The following is an 18143-nucleotide window of genomic DNA, read 5'->3' as shown; positions in this document are numbered from 1 at the left end:
GAGGAGGGAGGAGGGAGGAGGGAGGAGGGAGGAGGGAGGAGGGAGGAGGGAGGAGGGCGGGGGGCTCATTTTTGAGCTCAACTCTGTCCGAATCTTCCTCCCTGACCCCTTTTACCCCTTTGCCGCGCAGTACCCTCTTCCTTCCCTCGCGGGCTCCCCAACTCCACCTCACTCTTCCGTTTGCTCCCCGCCCCCCAAAGCGCCTTGTCCCTTTCTAAGAGACCCCTCGTTGGTGTGATGGATCTTCTTTTCCCGCCTCGTCAGTACTTCTCGGATGGGAAAGTTGTCGGTCTCACCCCACCCCCTCGCCTCCCGAGCGCAAGATCCCGCCTCCGGGAACCCAAGCGGGGACCTGTCCCTCCGCTGCGAAGGCGGCCCCCTCACTTTTACTTGAGACAGCCGGATCAGCTAAGCCAAGGTCAGGGCCGCCACACTCCCGCAAGCTGCCAGCTCCCCTGCCGACTGGGGGGTGCACGTGTGTTGGGTAAAGGCCTCGCGAGCCCGGGAGTCGCGTACTTGGCACCCACTCCCGAGGGAGGAGCCCGGGGGCCACCCAACAGTACTACTTCTAGCGCAGTCGACCGTGGCTGCGCCCAACGGGCTCTGGCTCCTCTCGCTGCCTTCAAGTTCTAAGTAAGATCTACGAGAGATGGTTGAGGCGCAGGATTTGAGAGGCCAGGAGCGGCTCGGCGACTACCGGCCAATAGTGGAACGGAGAAGAGTCGCTACTGTGAACAACTCTTTATTTGAAAGGGTGGGTGGCTCTTAAAAGAGCCTTTGATTTCACACGTACCCCTTCGCCACCAGGGCTGGCTGAGCTTCCAGGACGCCGGCCTCACTTGCCCTTTGCCTTGTGGTGGCTCTCCGTCTTCTTGGGGAGCAACACGGCCTGGATGTTGGGCAGCACGCCGCCCTGGGCGATGGTGACTTTGCCCAACAGCTTGTTCAGTTCCTCGTCGTTGCGGATGGCCAGCTGCAGGTGGCGGGGGATGATGCGCGTCTTCTTGTTGTCGCGGGCCGCGTTCCCCGCCAGCTCCAGGATTTCCGCCGTCAGATACTCCAGCACCGCCGCCATGTAGACCGGCGCGCCGGCCCCCACCCGCTCGGCGTAGTTGCCCTTGCGCAGCAGGCGGTGCACTCGTCCCACCGGGAACTGCAGGCCGGCGCGGGACGAACGCGACTTAGCCTTGGCGCGGGCCTTGCCTCCTTGCTTGCCACGGCCAGACATGACGGCGACCCTCACCGCGACCACCTCCCGCTTGACGACCGAGTAAGTCGCCGCAAACGCGGCCGCTTCAGCCTTTTATAGGCAGAACCCGGATTGTCTACGGAGCACTTTGATTGGCTAAGGCAGATCTTTGTTCTGACGACCAATAGGCCGGCTCGGCCAGAATCCGCTCATTTACATAATCTCGTCCCCCTCGCAGGAGCGCGGCCGAAAACTCGCGAATCACGACGCAGCGTAACCAGGACCTTAATTTGCGTGGGGCCTCTTTAAGTGCCGAGTCGCTTCCGGTAGCCTCGGCCCTACGGTGGGGTTTGCGTTCCCGGTGGTCGGCGTCCGTGCCTCGTGCTCGCCGCTATGCCCGAGCCGGCAAAGTCCGCCCCCGCGCCCAAGAAGGGCTCGAAGAAGGCGGTCACCAAAGCCCAGAAGAAGGACGGCAAGAAGCGCAAGCGCAGCCGCAAGGAGAGTTACTCCATCTACGTGTACAAGGTGCTCAAGCAGGTGCACCCCGACACCGGCATCTCGTCCAAGGCCATGGGCATCATGAACTCGTTCGTCAACGACATCTTCGAGCGCATCGCCGGCGAGGCCTCCCGCCTGGCGCACTACAACAAGCGCTCGACCATCACGTCCCGGGAGATCCAGACGGCCGTGCGCCTGCTGCTGCCCGGCGAGCTGGCCAAGCACGCCGTGTCCGAGGGCACCAAGGCCGTCACCAAGTACACCAGCTCCAAGTGAGTCCCTGCCGGGACACGGCGCTCGCACGGGTCGCCGGCCGCTTGACTCCAAAGGCTCTTTTCAGAGCCACCCACCTTCTCGGGGAAAGAAGCTGTTCGTTTTCTCTATTATGGTTCCTAGTTTGCCTTTGTGGTTTTTCTTCTAGTACACTGAATTCTTTTGTGAAGCACAAGTGACCGTTCCTTTTCCTTTTTAGTTAGGTGATAGAATAGTTCCTGTGTACTTGGGTAGAAGAACATAATGGGAAGTGGTATTATGTGGTTTGTAGAGGACTGCCCTTGAAACTGGCTTGGCTTTGCTGCGTAGAGTTGAACGTGTGCGTTGCTAAGTCGTTAACGTTGAGAAATGCTGTGTTTGTTTTCATTAACTTAATTATTCCGGGTAAGGAAGTTGTCACGTTAACAAAGGTGCAACCATCTGGTTGGTGTTCCCGATTGGTGAAACGGTGGTGGTACTTCAGTCTTTCCATCATGTGCTTTAGAGTTGTGAACTAAAAAGGATAACTTTTTGGTTCCGACAAATTCGTTGACTCGGTATCCCTGATTCACGAGCACCTGCTCTTTTTTTTTCATTCATGAGAAGATTGAAGCGGATTTTGATACCTAGTAATTAACCGTTAATGCTGGTGCAAATCCTCAAAACCTGCGATATGGTCATGATGAGAATTATTAGAAAAGCTTGTCCAATTTGAAGGCTATTTCCACAGAATGGGTACAACATATGCGTAATTTCTGAAGCAGGAGAGTGTAAAATGCTAGCCGAGTAGAAAGCCCCAATATGGCTGGGAAAGTGAAAAGGAGTTTGATTGGCTTGAGAGTTTGTTCTGGGTGTTTTGGGAACTCTTGGATTGTTTTAGGCAAGGATCTGCACACATGACCTCATTAGCCTTAACGATTACTCTGGGGGCATTGTAATTGCCCCCTCTCTGTAAAGAAAGGCTTCATACTATTCATACTTTCTGATCTGTAATAAACTTCTGCCTGCTGCTCCTTACCAAAAAAAAAAAAAAAAAAAAAAAAAAAAAAAATTACTCTGGTTGCTTAGTGGATCCAGATTCTAGGTTGTCCATAGTAGAAGCAAGAAAACCAACTACTAGGCTATATAGCAGTGTTGTGAAGTAGAGCAGTGATTACTAAAGTCTGGTCTCAGATGAGCAGCGTCAGTATTACCTGAGAATCAATCAAAAATGAAAATTCCAGGCCCCACTAATCAGTGTTAACAGGTCATCTGGCTGATTCTGATGGTTGCTAAAGTGTGAGAACCACTGGTAGTCTAGACCTGTTGGATTGGAGTACAATGATAATGGTGATGGTTAAATATGTTGGAATTAGGATTAGATTTTGGAGGTAAAAGTGATAGATTTTGGTGAGGAATAAGATTAGTTAAAAGCAAAACCCCTAAGTTTTTTATTTGAACATTTGGTGCTATTAATTAGGATGACTATTGGGAGGAGGTATGGGTTTTGGGGCACTGAAAAGTGATCTAGAGTTCTGAGTCAAATTTGAGAAGCTTTTAATATTCAGGTGGATATATGGCGTTGGCAATTTGAGAGTGCATGTAGTACTCAGGGAAAAGAACACGAACACAGAGGAATGGGGACGAAGGACTATCACCTTAAAGTATTCCTCCAGACTATTTCTCCTTGTCTCCTTAATGTATTCTTTAAAAAAAAAAAAAAGTTTATTTATTTTTGAGAAAAAGAGAGAAAGAATGTGAGCAGGGGAGGGGCAGAGAGAAAGGGAGACAGAATCTGAAGCAGGCTCCAGGCTCTGAGCTGTCAGCACAGAGCTGCATGGGGGGGCTCGAAATCACCAGCTGTGAGATCATGACCTGAGCTGAAGTTGGCCGCCCAACCAACTGAGCCACGGAGGTGCCCAGCTTTAATGTGTTCTTGAAAATGTTATTTCTTCTTATGTGCTTGTCATAAAATACAACTTAGTAGTTGATAGTCCTATAATAATATTACTGTAGCATTTATTTTTCTTATTCTGTTTTTCTAATAGCGTTCTGATTTTCATTAAGGAATCCACCTAATCCCTTGTTTCTCAGATTGGACTGTCTATTGTAATCACCTGGAGAACTTTAAAAAATACTGATGCTTGGATGACATCCCCAGAAATTCCGATCTAAGTGGTTTGGGATCTAACAGTCTGCACTTGGGTGATTTTTAAAAAGCTCTCCAGGGGTCGCCTGGGTGGCTCAGTCGGTTAAGCGGCCGACTTCAGCTCAGGTCATGATCTCGCGGTCCATGAGTTCAAGTCCCGCATCAGGCTCTGTGCTGACAGCTCAGAGCCTGGAGCCTGTTTAAGATTCTGTGTCTCCCTCTCTCTGACCCTCCCCCATTCATGTTCTGTCTCTCTCTGTCTCAAAAATAAATAAACGTTAAAAATAAATAAATAAATAAATAAATAAATAAATAAATAAAAAGCTCTCCAGGTGACTTTAACGGGCAGGGAAATTTGAGAACCACTGCCACATGTGTTTCCCAGAAAACAAATCTTACAGGGTTGGCCTGATTGGTTGGAGTGTAATTCCAGCCCCCTTTGCTTGTTGATTAGTTCAGAAATCTAGACCAATCTGATTAGCACAAACATTTCAGAAATTGAAGTAACTGAGTAAGGGAATGTAGATTGCTTTTATCTTTTGGGAAAGAAGTTTCTTTGAAGGGCAAAGGAGGATGGAGTGCTCTGGGGTGTGAAGGCAAAGAAGAATATTAGACAACACTAGAAGAAGGAACATCTTCAGGGGAGAATCAGTGTTCTGAGCCACTCCTGGAATTCAGCCAACCTTGGAGCCCTGCTGTACCTTCGGATATCCGGTTAAGCTGTTTGTCTGACATATTTTTATTTCAACTACTTTGACTCTTGAAATATTTGAGAATTAATAGCACATAATTTCCCAGCATAAAAAATGATAGGCCTTTTGTCCTGAAAGGTCTCAGAGGATAAATAGGGTAGATAAGAAAAAATAGAGGGGCTCCAACTGCATGTTTGGAGTAAGTCTCCAAGTGTTAAAATCAGTATGTGACCAGGGCCAGAGGTTAATATTACCATCAAGAAGGAATGTCTGAGATTTAAACAAATCACAGATGTGATTTAAAAACTTAAACAATATAATTCTATTATTTAAAATTGTAGTATTTCTATTAGTTTTTTAGGGCTGACATAACAAAGTACCATGAACCGAGTGACGTAAAACAACAGAGATTTATTCTGCAATAGCTCTGGAGGCTAGAAACCTCAAGGTGCTGCTAGGGTCCTGTCCCTCTGAAGGCTCTCAAGGAGAATCCTTGCTTATTTTTCACCTTGGGTAGCCTCAGCTATTTTTTGACACGTGACAGCATAACTCTGACTTCTGGCTCAGTTTTCTTCCTGTGTTTCTACATCTTCATAGGGACACTAGTCACATTGGATTAGGGTCCACCCCGACGACCTCATTTTAAATTGATTACAGGCATATGTCATTTTATTGTGCTTTGTAGATACTGCATTTTTTACAAATTGAAGGCTTGCAGCAACACTATATGGAGGAAGTCTGCGCCATTTTTCCAACACCATTTATTCACTTAGTGTCTCTGTCACGTTTTGGTAATTTCACAGTATTTCAGACTTTCATTATTATATTTGTTATGGTGATTGCGATCAGTGATTACAACTTGCTGAAAGCTCATGTGATAGCATTTTTTGGAAATAAAATGTTGTAATTAAGGTGTATATATATCAGGGTTTTGGTTTTTTTTTGACATAATGCTATCACACACTTAATAAAATACAGTATAGTGTTAACATAACTTTTATATGCACTGGGAAACCAAAAATGTCACTGGACTCGCTTGTGGTAGTCTGGAACCAAACCCACAGGATCTCAGAGACATGCCTGTACATCTCTGCAAAGACCCTATTTCCAAATAAGGCCACTTTCTAAGGCACTGGGGAGTCAGATTTCAACATCTTTTCAGGGGACACAATTCAACCCATAACAGCAGTCAACAGCTTTGGTAAGCTGAATATGGCCCTCAAATATGTCCACATCTAAATCCCTAGAGTCTGTGAATATTACATGGCAAAGGGGATTTTACTGATATGATTTGGAAATAGGAAGATATCCTCAATTATTTGCGGGAACCCCAAATGTAATCACCAGGGTCCTTATCAGAGTAAAGGAGAAAGGCCAAGAAGAGAAAGAAGGTGATAAAAGCAGAGAGAGATTTGAAGATGATGTGATGCTGGCTTTGAAGAGGAAAGAAGGGACCAGGAACAAAAAAAGCCCCTGCTAGAAGCTTTTTGAAAATGTTTGGAAATGGATTCTCCCCCTAGAGCTTTTGGAGAGAGCAGTCTTGGTTTCCACTTGGTGAAACTGATTTTGTACTTCTGATCTCCAGAAATGTAAGAGCATACATATGTGTGTTTTAAGCTACAAAGTTTTTAATACAGTTAGGTGACCTTAAACAACACACTTTAACTGTACAGTTCCGTTTGTACACATATTTTTCGATAAATACAGCACAGGGCTCAAAATATATTTTCTCTTCCTTATGATTTTCTTAACATTTTTTTCTTTAGCCTACTTTATTATAAGACAATAGTATATAATACATATAGCATACAAAATATGTGTTAATGACTAATGTTATTGGAGAGGATTCCTTCCAGCCAACAGTAGGCTTGGGGGAAATCAAAATTCATATGCAGATTTTTGACTGCTCAGGGGTCAGTGTCCCAAGACCCTTGTTGTTCAAGGGTCAATTGCAAGTTGTTACATCTGCAAAGACTTTGTAATTAAGCCATAGGAAGTTAATACAACAACTATATTATAGGATATTTTTTGACAATTGGAGAAATTTGAATATGGATTGTGTATTATTTAATATTAAGTCATTATTAAATGTGTTGTATGTAATAATAGTATGTAATTGTATAGGAGAATGTCTTTATTTTTAAGGGAGACATGCTGACGTATTTAAGGAGAAGTGTCAAGCTGCTTACAATTTTCAAATTGTTTAGAAAACATGTGTTCATGGAAAGTGATGAAGCAGGGCACCTGGCTGGCTCAGTCCATAGAACATGCAACTCTTGATCTCAGGGTTGTAAGTTTGAGACCCATGTTAGGTGTAGAGATTAATTAAAAATAAAATCTTTTAAAAAAAGGTGATAAAGCAAATGCAGCAAATAGTAACAATTGGTGAATCTAGATGAAGAAATGGTTGAACATCCACAAACTTTTCTATAGGTTTGAATTCCCCCCTCCTTCAGAAATTTTTTAAAAGTTACAATTAAAGACTTTAAATACTACAGAAACAGCTTTCATAGACATCCCATTTTGTTTGTGCAGTAAATCTGTTAACTGATACAATTTCTTTAAAAAAATTTTTTTTAAATGTTTATTTACTTTTGAAAGAGAGAGAGAGGTATGAGCAGGGGAGAGGCAGAGAGAGGGAGACACATAATCCGAAGCAGGCTCCAGGCTCTGAGCTGTCTGCACAGAGCCTGGCACGGGGCTCGAACCCACAGACTGCAAGATCATGACCTGAGCTTAAGTCGGACACTTAACCGACTGAGCTACCCAGGTGCACCCTGATACAATTTCATCATGAATGTGTAAGATTTTTCACCTCATCAAAAGGCTTATGAATGTTTGACGGTGATCATATACTAACCAGAACTTTGAATGTTATCCTGTTTATCATACTTGCTATAGTCATTAGTGGTAACGGTGACTTAAGTGATAGCACCTGTCCAAGGATGCTCAAATGACATGGGCTTAGACATTGGGTTATTCTGTCTTCTAAAATCTGAGGTTGAAAGTGGAGTTGGATAGGGGAATTTAGTCACATCCTGAGACCACAGCTAAGTCACTTCCAGGGAGAAAATGTATCTTGATGTGTTATAGTGATTCTAAGTGCTTTCAAAAAGAAAGGGTAGATCATCTACAACAGAGCAAGAGCCAGATTTTATACACCTAACCCCTTTCTCTTCCCTGAACTCCAGATTCTCATATCTCATATTCCTGTTTGGGAATTTAGTATTTCCTTTTCGATATTTCCACTTGGATAGCTACCGGGAGTCTCACAATTTTTGTCCAAAACAGTACTCTTGGATTTCTCCCTCCAAATCTCTCGTCTCTCATGTCAGTAAATAGCAGCTCTTTCCAAGTGCTCTCGCCAAAAACCTGCAATTAATCTTTTATTCTTCTCCTGTCATAACATTCAGCTCATCAATTTAAAAATATGTCCAAGATTATCAGATACATTTGAATATATTATCAAATATATTCAAAATGTACCAAAATATATCTTAACTACTTCTCAGATCTCCACTGGTACCACCTCTCTCTCTCCTGAACTACTACTGTAGCCTCTTTGAAATTCTCCCTGCTTCTACTCTTGTTCTCCTATAGTCTATTTTTTAACATAGCATCCTGGATGAGCTTAAAAAAAAAAACATCAAATAATGTCATTACTCTGATCAAACTCTCCAAAGGCACTTCAACTCCTTTATGACAAAATCTTTGCCATGGCCTATGAAGCCCCCATGATCTGTCAACTACCTCTGTGATCTTTTCTCCTTGCAGATATTTCCTTTGTGGACTGTGCTTCAGCCACACTATTGCTTATTGCTTATTCCTTAAACTCTCTAACCTTGTATCTGCCTCAGGGGCTTTGCACTGGATTTTAGAATACACAGTTCTTAGAATACTCTTCTCTAAGATAGCCTATCTTACTTTCTTCAGGCCTCTGCTCAAATATTAACAGATCAGACCTATTGTCCACACTCCTTTCCATATTCTGTGGTACTTCATAACACATATATTCCCCTGAATATGTTATTATGCATTTCTTTCATTTTTTTGTTTTCAGCATCCATTAACTAAAATATAGCTTTATGTGGATAGCGACTTTTCCTTCTCTGTTTACTGCTGCACCCCCAGCATGTTTTATTTATCTGAGGGTGAAAAATGTGTTTTTTCCCCCCTCTCCCTTATTGCAGGAAATTGTGTGCAAACATACTCCTAGTGGAGCCTGAACAGGATATTTGTTTTGCTTTCACACCTGTAAGTGTAAATTTTGGTGCTAAAGGGAACTATTGATAGGTAATACAGTTATAATGAGTCACCTCCACCTTTAAGAATTTGCTGTTTTCTGCTTTCCTACCCATATCTGGAGAATCTTCAGAACCAGAGGTGACCACACCCTCCCCCACATGTAATTACAGTATTTGCCCAACATCCTGTGTGCCTCTTAATATGTTTTCATTATATTCCTACCCTGTAAATGCAAACCTTCCCCTATTTTCTTTTCCCTTCCCCATCTCCATAATTTACCTGAACTTTTCAAGCTTTGGCCTTCTTTCTAATCTCTTAGTAGATCCAAGCAAGGACCAAGCAAGACATGTGCAAAAGTAGGGAAATGTTTCCTGAGACCTAAGCATTGGAAAGAAGGGATGGCTTTAGCACAATACTAGGAAATAAGTTACCGTTTTTTAATTGGGCAGGGCAGATAGGACGGTCTCCCAATAATATCGGAGATTTTATGTAGGTACATAAAAAAAGTATATAAGCAAGGGGATGAGCTAGGACACTTGCAGTGTGCTTAATTTTTTTCCAGAAAGTTTCATTTTTGTGCCTTTTAGTACTTTATTTTCTGTTCTCATTTGACCTCTTTAAAATGTGTTTCCAAACCTTAATAAAAGTAGAAAGGCAAAGTCTTAGGCTGTATTTGGTGCCCTGGATTAATGAGAGAAAAAATGAAGCTAGTTTTGTATGTAATATTATGAATAATTCTGGGAAAAGACAATTTAGGAAAAAGGAAATGTCTGGATGGTAACTGAAAACTGCAGATTGTTACCAAATAACATGGCAACTACATAGCCAGTATGTCCGTTATGAAACATGAATCACCTGGTGTGTCCCAGAGGTTCTCACCCCACCAATCACAGTGCCCCAGTGATTTGGGTTCAGTGGAAGTATGTGGGGGTTAAGGGATAAACCCACTGATTGATTCAGGCTCTAATGGCCTTTGAACTGTTTTAGGAAACACTGCTTTTAAACATCTAACTCAGAAATGGAGAAGACCTTTTTTATTCTCTAATATTTAGTGCCCCTGTTTTCAGAGAAGAAGAAAATGAACTGCTCTAAGCAAACGGTATTTTTTAATATTTATTTATTATTGAGAGACAGAGCAGGAGCATGGGAGGAGCAGACAGAGGGGGAGACAAAGAATCTGAAGCAGCTCCAGGCTGAGTGGTCAGACAGAGCCCGAGGCTGAACTCGAACTCACACATCAGGAGATCATGACCTGAGTCGCAGTCAGAGGCTTAACGACTGAGCCACCCAGGTGCCCCTAAGCACACGATATTTTTAAGACTTAAGTAGTTTTAACAATGTTTCTGGACATTTTATGATTAACAGGCCCAGGTTCTGGATTCATAAACCCTCTTTCCTCCTCCCTTATCCAGGTTGGAAAACAGCAAAACTACAACTATGGAGAATGTAGGTTATCAACCTGAGCAAAAAGGGTTTATTATAAATGAGTGGCTTTTGCATTATCTTATTCTGACAGTTTAACGTCTCCAATTTAAGCGGTGAGTACGTACCGATTCAGTGTACCTGAAAGAAACACCGAATTGGGGCAAAAAGTGTGTAAATTAGAAATTACTTCAATCACAGAATCAAGATATCGAGGTACCGAGAAAAATTTATTTATGGGTGCTGGGCGTGGTTTCAGAAGTACTGCTTTCCATGTTTACAAACACATTAACTTTCCAGAGTGAGAAAAATGCAATTACAATAAACAGATTCAAGCTAATTACCTTACAGCAAACACTCCTTAGCACTAACTTCTATAATCATGAATGTATTTACACGTTGACTGCCATGCATTGCTGACCGCTTCACTGTTAAAGCTGAGTTACTTTTCAAAACATATACACGTACTCTAGCTCTCCACAGTGTTAGAAGAATCAGGTCCAATCTTAGAGTCCTTTCTTGTCATCCAAAGGAAAAAGCTGACATTAAAAAGAATAAATAACATGAAAAAATAATATTTTGAAATAAGGGAAAACTTTCCCGAGAAGGTGGGTGGCTCTGAAAAGAGCCTTTGGAGTCAAGCGGCCGGCGACCCGTGCGAGCGCCGTGTCCCGGCAGGGACTCACTTGGAGCTGGTGTACTTGGTGACGGCCTTGGTGCCCTCGGACACGGCGTGCTTGGCCAGCTCGCCGGGCAGCAGCAGGCGCACGGCCGTCTGGATCTCCCGGGACGTGATGGTCGAGCGCTTGTTGTAGTGCGCCAGGCGGGAGGCCTCGCCGGCGATGCGCTCGAAGATGTCGTTGACGAACGAGTTCATGATGCCCATGGCCTTGGACGAGATGCCGGTGTCGGGGTGCACCTGCTTGAGCACCTTGTACACGTAGATGGAGTAACTCTCCTTGCGGCTGCGCTTGCGCTTCTTGCCGTCCTTCTTCTGGGCTTTGGTGACCGCCTTCTTCGAGCCCTTCTTGGGCGCGGGGGCGGACTTTGCCGGCTCGGGCATAGCGGCGAGCACGAGGCACGGACGCCGACCACCGGGAACGCAAACCCCACCGTAGGGCCGAGGCTACCGGAAGCGACTCGGCACTTAAAGAGGCCCCACGCAAATTAAGGTCCTGGTTACGCTGCGTCGTGATTCGCGAGTTTTCGGCCGCGCTCCTGCGAGGGGGACGAGATTATGTAAATGAGCGGATTCTGGCCGAGCCGGCCTATTGGTCGTCAGAACAAAGATCTGCCTTAGCCAATCAAAGTGCTCCGTAGACAATCCGGGTTCTGCCTATAAAAGGCTGAAGCGGCCGCGTTTGCGGCGACTTACTCGGTCGTCAAGCGGGAGGTGGTCGCGGTGAGGGTCGCCGTCATGTCTGGCCGTGGCAAGCAAGGAGGCAAGGCCCGCGCCAAGGCTAAGTCGCGTTCGTCCCGCGCCGGCCTGCAGTTCCCGGTGGGACGAGTGCACCGCCTGCTGCGCAAGGGCAACTACGCCGAGCGGGTGGGGGCCGGCGCGCCGGTCTACATGGCGGCGGTGCTGGAGTATCTGACGGCGGAAATCCTGGAGCTGGCGGGGAACGCGGCCCGCGACAACAAGAAGACGCGCATCATCCCCCGCCACCTGCAGCTGGCCATCCGCAACGACGAGGAACTGAACAAGCTGTTGGGCAAAGTCACCATCGCCCAGGGCGGCGTGCTGCCCAACATCCAGGCCGTGTTGCTCCCCAAGAAGACGGAGAGCCACCACAAGGCAAAGGGCAAGTGAGGCCGGCGTCCTGGAAGCTCAGCCAGCCCTGGTGGCGAAGGGGTACGTGTGAAATCAAAGGCTCTTTTAAGAGCCACCCACCCTTTCAAATAAAGAGTTGTTCACAGTAGCGACTCTTCTCCGTTCCACTATTGGCCGGTAGTCGCCGAGCCGCTCCTGGCCTCTCAAATCCTGCGCCTCAACCATCTCTCGTAGATCTTACTTAGAACTTGAAGGCAGCGAGAGGAGCCAGAGCCCGTTGGGCGCAGCCACGGTCGACTGCGCTAGAAGTAGTACTGTTGGGTGGCCCCCGGGCTCCTCCCTCGGGAGTGGGTGCCAAGTACGCGACTCCCGGGCTCGCGAGGCCTTTACCCAACACACGTGCACCCCCCAGTCGGCAGGGGAGCTGGCAGCTTGCGGGAGTGTGGCGGCCCTGACCTTGGCTTAGCTGATCCGGCTGTCTCAAGTAAAAGTGAGGGGGCCGCCTTCGCAGCGGAGGGACAGGTCCCCGCTTGGGTTCCCGGAGGCGGGATCTTGCGCTCGGGAGGCGAGGGGGTGGGGTGAGACCGACAACTTTCCCATCCGAGAAGTACTGACGAGGCGGGAAAAGAAGATCCATCACACCAACGAGGGGTCTCTTAGAAAGGGACAAGGCGCTTTGGGGGGCGGGGAGCAAACGGAAGAGTGAGGTGGAGTTGGGGAGCCCGCGAGGGAAGGAAGAGGGTACTGCGCGGCAAAGGGGTAAAAGGGGTCAGGGAGGAAGATTCGGACAGAGTTGAGCTCAAAAATGAGCCCCCCGCCCTCCTCCCTCCTCCCTCCTCCCTCCTCCCTCCTCCCTCCTCCCTCCTCCCTCCTCCCTCCTCCCTCCTCCCTCCTCCCTCCCCCCTCCCCCCTCCCCCCTCCCCCCTCCCCCCTCCCCCCTCCCCGCCCGCCGAAAAGGGGAAAAACAAGGTAGGAGAAAGACTTGGCGAACTGGAAAGTAGAAAGCGAGGAGGGTGGGCGGGGTAGGGAGGATTCTGCCCAGGCCAATGAGTGATGCCAGGGCGGGTGACGTCACAGCCAATGGACAGCCAGCGCGGGACTTTCAATTATCGCCCCGCCCGATCGGAAGAAGACGGTGCCTATAAAGAGTGAGGCGGCGGGCCGAGGTCCCGTTACTCTCGCTGCCGCTGCGCTGGTGAGTTGGTGTTTTGGTTCGCTATGGCCCGTACAAAGCAGACCGCCCGCAAGTCGACCGGCGGCAAGGCCCCGCGGAAGCAGCTGGCCACCAAGGCGGCCCGCAAGAGCGCGCCCGCCACGGGCGGCGTGAAGAAGCCGCACCGCTACCGGCCGGGCACCGTGGCCCTGCGGGAGATCCGGCGCTACCAGAAGTCCACCGAGCTGCTGATCCGCAAGCTGCCGTTCCAGCGGCTGGTGCGCGAGATCGCGCAGGACTTCAAGACGGACCTGCGCTTCCAGAGCTCGGCCGTGATGGCGCTGCAGGAGGCGAGCGAGGCCTACTTGGTGGGGCTGTTCGAGGACACGAACCTGTGCGCTATCCACGCCAAGCGCGTCACTATCATGCCCAAGGACATCCAGCTGGCTCGCCGCATCCGCGGGGAGCGGGCTTAAAGCGCGCGCTCGGCTCGAGGTTCCATCCCATCCAAAGGCTCTTTTCAGAGCCACCCACGACGGCACCTGAAAGAAGCTGTGCCACTCGTCTTCGCTCTCTCCCGGCCGACGCTCTCATATTCTACCACCTCCCCTGTACAAAGCAGACACCCCCCCCCCCCCCACCCCACCCCGCGCGCGGATGAGGCACCAGAGCCGGGTAAAGCTGAGGGTCTCCTGGCAGGTAGCTCGTGGGGCCACGCGCCGAGTCCAGGGGCGTCCCGTCCTGTTTGTTGGCTCCCTTTTCGGGTGCGGCCAGGACCCCCACTTCGGCTTCTGTGGGGCGGGCATGCGTGCTCTCTTCCTGGGGTGTCCTTACGTGCCCCACGGTGACCCCGGGTTGTAAGCTGTCGGGACAGGAGACGAGGGGCCTTGGGCTCCAGGACCGGCCAAGACGACGAAGAGTCCCTAGGGAGCGGTCCGGACTCGGCTGGCCGGGCTTCTTCCCCAGCGGGAGCCGTGCTCCCGCGGCCTCCACACCCCCGCCGGAAGTGGCCCCCAGAGGCGCGGCGCTCCGGCTGGTGGGAGGGGGCAAATCCGCCACCCGCCACCTTGGTACCGCCAGGTTTCTGCTAGGTCGTTGTCGGGATTCCCAAACCCCGCCTGCACGTCGGGTGTCGGTAACGCCCAGGTTGCCCCGGGCAGCGGGACACTTAGCGGGTGCCATTCATCCCCTTCAGAGGTCTCGCGCTCTGCACTTTCTCACCCCGCCTTTCTCCCCCCGCCCCGCCCCGCCCTTTGTTTTGAATGCCAAGGAACCTTAAGGAAGAAGGTAGGATTGGGCAGCTCCGGGCAGGAACACACAGGACAAAGAGGGTCTGGCTTGTGTGGCCCAGCATTCAGCTCTGACAGTCCTATGGGTTTCGCTAAAACAGCGGCGGTGGGAAGATGGACCGGGATTCAAAGGCCTCCTCAACACGACACCACTCCCCGGGAGCTACGACTGGTCGGTATCCTTCCCTGCTCACGTCCACAGCAGGAGACTCGCGATTCTTCCAGGAGGACAACCTCACATGCAGAGACATTTGAGGAGTTTTGTGCAGGTACTTGAGTTATCCAGCGCGGGGGCGCTCAGTAGTTCAAGCTCTCGGGCGGCTGGAACCAAGGGAAGGCAGAGCACGCCCTGCTCCCTTCCCCTCCTTGCCCACGTCTGTCTGCCCCAGCATCTGTGCGGGCGGAGGCTTGAGTTTCTCTCCGAGGGGCCACTCTTATTACACCAGATGAAATGGAAGTCTTCACGCCTCTCGGGGTCTTAGAAATGAGTCTGTTTACCTAGAAGAGTGGGGCAGGACCTTGGGAAGCTGGCATTACACGAGCAAGAACTCAAACACTAGCAGCTATGTGCGTCTCAGATGACACCTCTTATCCTTGATCGTCGTTTATGTACACCCGGAAGAGACCAGAGTTGGTGGTTTCGTTCACACAGAGATTGGTGAAAATTCACTGAGGGGAACAGAAACAGGCAGAGATAACTTCTGAAAACTTTTGCCCTTTGCAAGGAGTGTGGGGAGGAAAGAAAGAGAGAGAGGAAGGAAGGAAGAAAACTTTTTCTGCTCCTGCCAGAGGGTCCCCAGTTTTCAGCCCCAGACTTAGAGATTTTCAGAATAGGCCCTGTGACCGGCTGAATTGTCTCTCCTCCTCCCCCCCCTCCCCCACCCCCCCCCCCCCCCCCAGCAATTCCTGTGTTGAAGCTCTAACTCCTAGTACCTCAGAAGGTGACTGTATTTGGAGATAGGGCCTTTGAAGAGGCATTTAAGTTAAAATGTCATTAGGATGTGCTCTCATCCTATATGAGTAGTGTCTTTTTTATAAGAGATCAGGACACAGTTAGCACAGAGAGACGACCATAAGAGGACACAGTGAGAAGGCAGCCACCTGCAGGCTAAGGAGAGGCCTCAGAGGAAACCAAACCTGATGACATCTTGATCTTGGACTTCTTAACAAAAAAAAAAATTTTTTTTGTAAGTTTTTATTTATTTATTTTGAGAGAGAGAGAGAGCACCAGGGGCGGGGGTACAGAGAGAGAATCCCTAGCAGGCTCCATACAGCGCAGAGTCCAACGCGGGTCTCCAACCCACAAACGGTGAGATTATGACCTGAGCCAAAGTCTGGCACTTAACCAACTGAGCCACCCAGGTGCCCCTTGATCTTGGACTTCTAGCCTCTAGAGCTGGGAGCTGGGTAAATTTCTGTTGTTTAAGCCAGGCAGTCTGGTATCTTGTGAGGGCAGCCCTAGGAAATCAATACAGGCCCCATGGTCTCTGCCCGGTCAGGCCCCATGGGCCTCATTCCCTACTCAGACCAACAGTACGTGATGGGATCCCCTGTGACTTAGTTACAAGCAGAAGTAGCAGTGACTTGGAGCTCTGCAGGGATGACCCCTTTGCAGCCCGCGTCTCTTGTCCGTTGAAATTTGTTCCCAAAAGTGCAGCCTGAAGTCTTCAAAGGGAGAATTACGTTCCAGAGTGGCAGAGCCCTTAGTGGCTCAGCAGACCCCTGATTTCCATGCCAGAGCCCTTCCTCCTCAGGATCCCATGCCTCAAACTGATACTACATCAGCTTCAACCAACCTAAAATACCAAAGATGCCCAAGACCTGCCCGTGGCCCTGAGATTTGAGAACAGCCTGCGGGCATCTGCCGTGGCTAAGGCAGTTCAGGGGTTCCTGGCTTAGTGGGAATGGCTATGATCTGCCTTCACCCCTCTCCTCGCGTTTCTACCCACGTGTGCTCCTCCCACCACAACAAGTGGAGCGCTCGCTCCCCAAATCCACGATTGCAGGGTGTGGAAGGAAAATAGGAAAGCAGAGGAGGAAGAGCACGGGGGAGTTAGGACCTGGCCCCTCACTGGTGCGGGACAGTGGTGGCCTTCCCTGGGTGGTCTTAACTGGTTTCCTGTCAAAGGTGAGCCCCTCAGAGGATGGACCTCGTCTGCATCACTAATCTGCCTTTCAGAGATATGGCCTTGCTGCCTAGTTGGCGGCCCCTAACTGGGCTTCCTGCTCTGTTAGGCTATAGAGCCGTGGAGGGCTCTTTGCTCTGGGGTCATTCCGCAATGCTGGAGGAAAAATTAGCTTGATTTTTAGTGCAGTGCTTGTGCGTTACTGTGTACACACGTTTAGCTAGTAAAACCGATATTTCAGGATCTCTGCTCATTTTCTGAGGGTTCCATAAAAGGCTTTTTGCAATGGAATTACCTTTGTAGGTGGTTCTGCAGTTTTCTTAAGACTTTTCCCTCCCCACCCCACCCCTCTTATCATCCTTAGCTGAACAACTCTTTCCCGGCTACTGGCTGCCAGAAACTCATTGAAGTGGACGACGAACGTGAACTTCATGCCTTTTATGAGAAGCGAACAGTCACAGAAGTTGCTGCTGATGCTCTAGGTGAAGAGTGTAAGGGTTACGTGTTCCAAATCAGTGGTGGCAATGACAAACAAGGCTTCCCCACGAAGCAGGGTGTCTTGACCCATGGCTGTGTCCACCTGCTGCCGAATACAGAGCCTTCCTGCCACTGACCCAGAAGGACTCTGGGGAAAGAAAGCACAAATCTGTTCAGGCTTGCATTGCGGATGCCAATCTCCGTGTTCTCAACTTGGTCATTGTAAAAAACGGGGAGAAGGATACTCCTGGACTCACTGATCCTACTGTGCTTTGTCGCCTGCGGGCCCCAAAGACCTAGCAGAATCCGCAAAGTTTTCAATCTCTCTAAGGAAGTTGATGTCCGCCAGGATGTTGTGAGAAAGTCCCTAAACAAACAAAGTAGGAAACCTCGTACCTGAGCGGCCAAGATTGGCGTCTTCTCACTCCATGTGTCCTCCAACACAGATGTCAGGGTACTGCTTTGAACAAGCAGTGCATGAAGACAAATAAGGAAGAGCCTGCAGAAAATGCTAACCTTTTGGCCAAGAGAATGAAGGAGGCCATAGGAACGGACTGCCAAGAGACAGAGGCTGTCTTCTCTGAGAGGTTCTACCTCTCGTCTGAGTCCAGTCAAAAATGAGATTTTGTAAGAGTGGCAAATAAATATTCATTTCTTTGTTGAATAAAACAAATGAATTTTTATTTATTGAGCATCTCAGGGAAGCTCAGGAGCAGGAACTAGCCTGGTTGAGGATGGGGAACAAAATTCTAGGCCTAGGGGTAAGGGAAGAGACACCCAGAAGGAGGCGGGGTCTCTTCTGATTACCCCAAATAGTCCGCTGGGGCAAATGTGAGGGTACTTGGAGGACGCTCCTTGTACAGGGAAAAAGGGCACTTTTTCATAAGGGCACTTTTCATGC

General features: G+C 48.8%; 5 protein-coding genes across 5 annotated transcripts; 3 read left to right on the top strand and 2 right to left on the bottom strand.

The window, feature by feature from the left end:
• Nucleotides 1-726: 726 nt before the first annotated feature.
• Nucleotides 727-1349, bottom strand: LOC132675110 (histone H2A type 2-A). The gene has a single exon (XM_060627543.3). It carries the CDS (start codon nt 1226-1228, stop codon nt 836-838), a length of 393 nt encoding a protein of 130 aa, XP_060483526.1. The 5' UTR covers nt 1229-1349; the 3' UTR covers nt 727-835.
• Nucleotides 1350-1466: 117 nt separating this feature from the next.
• On the top strand, nt 1467-2036 carry LOC132675111 (histone H2B type 2-E). The gene has a single exon (XM_060627544.3). The coding sequence runs from the start codon at nt 1583-1585 to the stop codon at nt 1961-1963; it is 381 nt and encodes a 126-aa protein (XP_060483527.1). The 5' UTR covers nt 1467-1582; the 3' UTR covers nt 1964-2036.
• Nucleotides 2037-10637: 8601 nt separating this feature from the next.
• On the bottom strand, nt 10638-11614 carry LOC144617193 (histone H2B type 2-E). The gene has a single exon (XM_078451487.2). It carries the CDS (start codon nt 11487-11489, stop codon nt 11109-11111), a length of 381 nt encoding a protein of 126 aa, XP_078307613.1. The 5' UTR covers nt 11490-11614; the 3' UTR covers nt 10638-11108.
• Nucleotides 11615-11731: 117 nt separating this feature from the next.
• Nucleotides 11732-12345, top strand: LOC144617192 (histone H2A type 2-A). The gene has a single exon (XM_078451486.2). The coding sequence runs from the start codon at nt 11844-11846 to the stop codon at nt 12234-12236; it is 393 nt and encodes a 130-aa protein (XP_078307612.1). The 5' UTR covers nt 11732-11843; the 3' UTR covers nt 12237-12345.
• Nucleotides 12346-13165: 820 nt separating this feature from the next.
• Nucleotides 13166-17896, top strand: LOC144617191 (histone H3). The gene is made up of 2 exons (XM_081796398.1): nt 13166-14908; nt 17130-17896. The coding sequence occupies exon 1, from the start codon at nt 13416-13418 to the stop codon at nt 13824-13826; it is 411 nt and encodes a 136-aa protein (XP_081652524.1). The 5' UTR covers nt 13166-13415; the 3' UTR covers nt 13827-14908; nt 17130-17896.
• The last annotated feature ends 247 nt before the right edge of the window (nt 17897-18143 follow it).

Source organism: Panthera onca, chromosome C1 (assembly GCF_046562875.1).
Source record: "Panthera onca isolate mPanOnc1 chromosome C1, mPanOnc1 haplotype 2, whole genome shotgun sequence".
NCBI classification, from domain to species: domain Eukaryota; kingdom Metazoa; phylum Chordata; class Mammalia; order Carnivora; family Felidae; genus Panthera; species Panthera onca.
The sequence above is the reverse complement of the archived record's forward strand: the minus strand, read 5'-3'. Positions and strand labels throughout refer to the sequence as shown.